The sequence below is a fragment of the Kryptolebias marmoratus genome, unplaced genomic scaffold, assembly GCF_001649575.2.
Source record: "Kryptolebias marmoratus isolate JLee-2015 unplaced genomic scaffold, ASM164957v2 Scaffold65, whole genome shotgun sequence".
In the NCBI taxonomy this organism is placed as follows: Eukaryota; Metazoa; Chordata; class Actinopteri; order Cyprinodontiformes; family Rivulidae; genus Kryptolebias; species Kryptolebias marmoratus.
This window is the reverse complement of record NW_023665799.1, coordinates 16145-23174: the sequence shown is the minus strand read 5'-3', so window position 1 is coordinate 23174 and position 7030 is coordinate 16145. Positions and strand designations below refer to the sequence as shown.

Here is a 7030-nt window from a genome sequence, read left to right as displayed (position 1 = left end):
ACTGATCCTGACTGAAGGCATTTTGGGACTTTTGCTGAAAACGCCACCTAGTGGGCGGTGCAGGAAAGGCTCGAGAGCGTAGACAGCGGTCGCCAGAGCTCCCGCGGTCGCAAGGCCGGAGCGGCGCTGAGCTGCGAGGGCCGCCAATGCTGCTTGCAGCTTTAATTTGTTGTTGTTGTTGTTGTTGTTAGAGTTACCGCCAGCTGACTCAAGACTTCCTGAAAGGTAAAAGTCCAGCTGTGGTTCGTTCAAGACAGAGTTTATCTACGAGAGCTGAAGATCAGAGTCATGGACACACAACAGCACAAGGTAACACACAGAGTAACAGATTTTCACATCAACACACACAAACACACACATGTTCACACAAACACACACAGTAACACACACGTTTACATCAACACAGTAACATGCAGATTATCTCAACAACACACCAAATTATGTTGCTGTCAAGGAAACTAAACTTAAAGCCAATCACTGTTTTCTTCACAGGAAGTCCTGCCTCAGACGTCAAAGTTCAGCTGTTGGAGGCGGGGTCAGTGGAGACAAGCCCCTCCCACCACTCTAACATCATTCCAATCAGTGATGTCACCAAAGAGAGCAGCAGCAGTGGAGCTGTACGAGATGCAGTAAGGTAAAATATGTTCCTTCAGGAGAAAGAACATCATGATGGACTCGTGTTCCTCAGCAGGTCAATAACCTCAAACAAGCAACACGTGACACATTATGGGATGGTGAAACATCACAGAAACATTTCAGTCTGGTGTTAAGTCCACCACAGTACTGTTGTTGTTTTTAAATGTGCTTGATCAGCTGATCATATGTTTGTTGTTGTTGTCATGGCGATGACCACTTGTGTCTCCTTCAGCACTATAATGCCAAATCCTCCTGCCATGTTGGAGCCACAGGAAATGACATCATCAGAACCCGCGCAGCCGTCTGCATCTTCCTGCTGTGAGGAAGAGGAGGAGAGCTGCCTGTAAAGCTGACGTTGTTGGCCATGCCCCCTGCAGCTGGACCAATTGGGAACATGGACACTAGCCCTCAGTACTGACTGTAAGGCAGCAGAGGATCAAACATAAAACTTTATTTTAGGTCAGAGAAAAAGATCAGAAACAGATCCTGGATCAGATTTGTAATCTTTATTATTAGTTATGTAACTCTGTTTGTTTATATCTGTATCAACTGCTGACTCAGGTCAGAACCGAACTTTATTGGGTCAGAACTTAAATCAATTATAATAATAATAAAACATTTTCAACAGTTTCTCTGAGCCTGTGTCAGCCTTCTTCATTACTCCATTAATACAAGTCTTCATCATCAGATCAGAGAGGCCTGGAACAAAGGAGCAGACATATATATATATATATATATATATATCCTGTCTGCAACAGTGCAGCTTCCGTACCATACTGTGATGTGAGGCTCTCGATGGATGAGCGGTAGAAGGTGAAGAGCAGCTTAGCGTTCAGGTTGAGGAAGTGTAGCCGCGGCTGAGCCTTCTGGATGATTGCTGTGATGTTGTCTGTCCAGGAGACGAGGATGCTGAGAATCCTGAGGTTGTAGACGCTCTCCACACTCTCGCTGTTAATGTAAAGAGGGGCTGGGTCGGTGCTGTGCTTTCTGGAGTCAGTGATGATGTCCTTGGTTTTCTTGATGTTCAGAGCAAGGTTATTTTCTGAGCACCAGGCTGCTAGCTTCAGGACCTCCCCTCTGTAGACTGATCATTGTGGTGTGACTGAGTGCTGCAGCCATTTTTAAAAACTGGGTTTGCATTCTCTGAACAAAGTCAAGGTTGGACTCCACCAGGGCTGTCCCTTGTCTCTGATTCTGGTTGTGGCGTTCATGGACAGGATCTCAGTCATGGAGAGGAGGGTACTCAGGCTTTTCTCCACCTGTTACAGTGAAGAGGAGCTACTTATCATCATGAGGTTTTACTTATGACTGGGAGAAGTAAATATTGGATCCAAGAGGCTGTAAGGCAGCTGGTTCAGCCTCAGAAAGAAGGTGAGGAGCTCCATGATCCGGGGCAGCAAGGACAGAGCCACTGCTCCTCCTCAGTGAAACGAATCAGCTGAGGTGTCTAATGTCTGATCTGTTGGTCTTTTCAGGCAGCCATGAATCAGCTGTGGACCCGTTCAGCTGTGGACCCGTTCAGCACGGACACCTTGACCCGTCTGCGGATCAGAACTTTACTGTCATCTTTATGAACACTGGGAATAAAATGATGGAACTGTGTCACGTATAGAAAGGTTTATAAAAACTTGAATATGAGTGTGCATGTGTGTGTGTGTGTGTGTGTGTGTGTGTGTGTGTGTGTGTGCATGTGTGCACCTGAACAAACCTGGAGTTCAGATTTATTTCCCAGGATAATGAAGTATGATATAAACTCTGAAAACATTCTAATGTATTTAATCTGATCCTAAACTGCTGACATCTTTACATGATCATGTGACCTGATGGAAGAGGAGGAAGAGGAGGAGGAGGAGGAGGAGAGGAGGTCATTTTGTTTCAGGAGGAAGTTTCTCCTTCAGTCAGATTCGGTTCGACTTCAGTCTCAACAACAGACAGAGAGAGAGAGAGAGATGTGGCTCCATTCACTGCTGCTGTCACTCGCCCTGCGCTGCTGCTCTGCTGCAGGTCAGAAGATATTATTTATTTACTGTTTATTACATGTTTATGAGCTGTTTATTACTTAAGGTGGTGTCTAAATTCACCTGTGAATGAAACGAAACACAAAAAACAATACGTAAAAGTTTGAATAAATTAACTTTTGAAACAAATGGATAATTGATATAAATCTGGAAACTAATCGGCTGATTAAAATGTGAAAAGAAAAATATATACCATAGCGTCCCGGCTTTATTTATGAAGCCCTTTAAACAACCACAGGACCAAAGCTCTGTGCAGTAACAATAAAAAAAAACACAACACCGTCACAAAACATTATAACATCCGAAAAGCAAAATAAAATCAACCCTATAATAAAAACAAATAAAATATCTGTAAACAAACAAAGTCATAAAATCACAAACAGCTGAGATGTTTTTATGCAGGAGTAAAAATGTGTTAAAGTCTCATAATTTTATTTATGTTTACTAGTTGTTTTTAGCTGTTTGTTACACTTTTTATAGCCTTTTGACTTTTACATGTTTATTTACCATTTCTGGGATTTATTTCTATTTATTTCATGTTACTAAGCTGTTGTCTTTTAGTTGTTTATTAGCTATTTACAATACTTGTTTCTAACTTTTTATTTCATGTTTTCACTGTTTATTTAGTTTTAGCTGTTTTTATGTTTTAGCTGTTTTTAGCACGTTTATAGGCTGTTTATTAAATGTTCATTAACCATTTGGTTTACCTCTATTTTCTTTTTTAGCTGCTTATTACATGTTTAGTACACGTTTATTAGCTTTTTATAAACTTTTTTCTTGTTCTTAACTGTTTATCAGTTACATATACATATTTATTTATGTTCTTTTAACATTTATTACAAGGTTCTTAGTCATATATTGCTTGTTTATTAGCTGTTTATCTCTGTAGCAGTTATTTTAATTCATATTTGAATAAAACCAAACAACAAATAAAGAAAAAAATTCAAAAAGTTTATTATTCATACAAACTTCTGAAACAAACTGAGAGTTCAGTTTGTTTAAACAAGCATTGTGTGGCTAACTAAAACTGTTTTTAATTCTTGTTTTTTAGGCTTGTGTTTGTGTTTACGTAGATTTTTTACAGTAAAAGTTTTCTGATAAAAGTTTAACGGAGACAAGTTTAAAAACTTTTTTAAGGGAACTGGTCAGCATTATTTATTTATTTGTTTTTACTTTATTATAAACAGATAAAATTATTCATAGTCTTTATGTTTGTGAGGCACTAAACAACTGGAGTCTGAGCTGAAAAAACTTCACAGAATTATTTAAAAGGCTCAGAAACATCATGAACTCACTAACGAGCTCGTTAACCCTTTAACCAATCAAAAGCCTGAATAAATCTGTCAGTGACCTGCTGATCAATCACAGGAAATCTGAAGTGTTTTTAGTTGATGTGCAGATTTGATTCAGGCAAGAAACTGCTGAACATAAAAAGCAAGAAATATTTCCTGTAAACAGATTAAACAAACAACAACATCAACAGTCGAAGTGGAAATGATTGACAGCAGGTGGTTGTTGTTGCTGTTGGAACCTCAGCAAGAACCGAGGGGCCCTGACTCTATGTTCCACTACTGATTAAAGACCCACTCTTTATAGTCAGTCTCAGAACCAGGCCTAGATGGACCCGACTGAACCAAATCTGGGTGAAAAAGAAGATAAGATGAAGAGTTTGAGTTCTCCTTTTCTCCAGTGTGCTTATGATAAACTGAAGTTTTTGTTGGATGAAGGTTTTGATCAATTATGAGAAGCAGTTAGTACCAGGTCTGACTATGATTCTGTTTTCATTCACATATAAATATATGGATATAAGGTCTCTTGCAGTCAGTGAGGGCCCGGTGTGGGTTCTGTTAGTCCAACTGTTCTATAAATACCAGGAGAGTTCTGGAGGGGATGTAAACATGCCGTTGTGGTAACCAGTTCCTCCATTCCTCCCGCAGAGTCCAAACCAAAGAAGAAGTAAAACAAGGAAGTGGGACCTTGGGCCCTCACACACTGACACACAAACACATCAGTGTGTGTGTGTTTGTGGTTTCTGGTAGAAAATGTGTTTCCTGATTCTCTGAGGTTTCATCACTCCGACCCCCCTGACATGAAACCTCAGAACTGTAGGACTTTCTCAAAACAGAACTGGGAAACCCTCACATCTGCAGTGGGTCAGAATCTCAAAAGTGATGGTTAAAGGATGAAGGTCAGACTGTAAACAAACAAACAAACAAACAACAAGCCATGTAACAGCTCAGTATTCTACTTTTCTTCATGTAAATGTTGTAAGCGATGGGTGATCCTGGAGAACCCATGTTCCTGCCTGTAGAACCTGTTGTCTCTGAAGTAGGTGAAGAAGGCAGAGGTCCTGGTGTTTAGAGATCTTCAGATGTTGAACAACAATCATCCCACCTGACAGTGAGGTGGTTTAATTGTTGTCATTGGGTGACAGAGTTGATGTGGCTGGGGGGTTCTTCCTGCTCTAAGTCCATGTAAGGCATGTTGTGGCTTCTCCCAGATTCAAACCGTAGTTTTATCCACTTTAAAATGAAGAAACATCTTCAAGAATAAAAGAAGTCAGGCTGTCTTGGATTCATCTCAAAGGATTATGTGTCCTGGCTGACAGAGAACTTCCACCAACATGCTGCTGTAATTTAATAAATATTAAATATTAACAAAAAGGTCTAGTATTCCTTGAAGGAATGTGGCCTTTCATGACAGTTTTAGTTTCAAGATGGCCACCAGAAATATTCTGTGAATTCTCTGAGTATGTATTAAGCATGGCTCTCAGCTACAACCACCAAATCTTTACCATATTTGTAGGTTTGTGTAAGTTATAGTCAGCTTTTATCAACAAAGGTCAGTTAGCTGTGGCAGACATCTTGAATTAGGTTGATTTCACGTCAATCTGTTGTAGATGTACACCAAATGAAAACTCCCCAAAAGTTTCATTAGAATCTGCTCAATGGTTCATGAGATATTTTGCTGACAGTGTGGACTCAAACAGTTAATGGCAAATTTTAAAGCTTTCTGAGTATACGTTGGGGATGACTTTCAGCTACTACTATGCCAGATTTAAACTCAATCTCTGCTAAATTAACTGAATTAAAGCCACTTTAGTATTGTCTTTTGTTGATTAGCTATAGTGGCCATGTTGAATTAAAATGACTTCAGAAATTATTCTCTTGTAGGAAGTTTCACTGATTTATGAGACAAACAAAGAAACACATGTAGACACACCAACTGTTTGTTTGAGGCTTACTTTTCAATATGTGTTTCTGTCATTAACATGTCCATGTCTGACCTGATGACATGTTCAATCAGCTGCAGCTGTCTGTCTCCCATCGGTCCAGTTTCCATGGAAACATCCATAGGACAGATTTCATGAGCTTTGATTGACAGCTCTCTTAGCCATGTTGTGTCCACTATTATCATTTGAGTTGCATGTTTTATTTCAAAGAGGCACGACGAGATCAAGGACTAAACTTTTCAACAGAATTATAATAAGTTGGCTTCAATGCTTGAGCTAACCCTGAATGCTACTTCATTCAGAAACACCATCCTGAACCTGATTCCTCCCTGACAGTTTACGGAGTTTCTCTGAGCTTCATGTGTTACCTCACTGAAAACTTTTTTCTCTTTCTATCACTTTAGTTCATGCAGTGCTTCTGACAAGTGATGATATTTAGCAGAGAGGACACCTGTGTTCTGCTGAGTTCTGACTCCAAACAAGTGAAAAGTCCTCATCCTAAATGAGATCTGATGCTGAGGCAGAAGAAACAGGCAGAGCAGATAGCACTCAACAGTAAATTAGCCTGTTAGCTTTTAGAACTAAAGCCCAGGATCATCTGGAGTCATTTCTGTCTATTTCTGTTGAGGGACAAATGTAGAGCAGAACCAAACTTTGAGTCCCGATGGTCCTGGAACAGGACTCTGGTTAGTCTGGAGAAAACAGACAGGAATCTCTGGGGTTATTGGGTTTACATAAAGAATGTTCTCTGATTTAAAGGATGAGTCATCCCCAGCAGAAACTCCTCAGTTACATGTCTCTACAACCATGTGGTTTAAACTCACACACACCTCCGTTTCCCATCATGTCTCAGGAAGGACTCCTCTTCATGGCCGTTAAAGGTTGTGGTTTTTTCTGTTTCTGGGGGTTACCCCCCCCCCACACACACACACACACACACACACACACTATCTTTGAACCAGGATGTGTAACTTCCTTCAGTTTTCTAGGATTTAAAGAAACTAAAATTTTACTAATTAATGATTGTGGATAGGCACCAGGTCCCCGCGACCCGGAATGGAGAAGTAGGTAAAGAAAACGGACGGACGGATGGAAGGATGGATGGATGGATGGATGGATGGATGGATGGATGGATGGATGCATG

The 7030-nt window shown here is 40.3% G+C and overlaps 2 protein-coding genes across 2 annotated transcripts in view; both read left to right on the top strand.

The window, feature by feature from the left end:
- LOC108228837 (platelet-derived growth factor receptor beta) overlaps nucleotides 1–1266 on the top strand; it is a gene marked incomplete in the record, with an annotated part of 16364 nt that extends 15098 nt beyond the window's left edge. Inside the window, 3 exon segments of the mRNA XM_037974462.1 lie at nucleotides 192–309; nucleotides 493–634; nucleotides 869–1266. Coding sequence (XP_037830390.1) covers nucleotides 192–309; nucleotides 493–634; nucleotides 869–983 — 375 coding nt within the window.
- Nucleotides 1267–1401: 135 nt separating this feature from the next.
- LOC108228290 (macrophage colony-stimulating factor 1 receptor 2) overlaps nucleotides 1402–7030 on the top strand; it is a gene marked incomplete at its 3' end in the record, with an annotated part of 21662 nt that continues 16033 nt past the window's right edge. Inside the window, 1 exon segment of the mRNA XM_017403833.3 lies at nucleotides 1402–2640. Coding sequence (XP_017259322.3) covers nucleotides 2460–2640 — 181 coding nt within the window.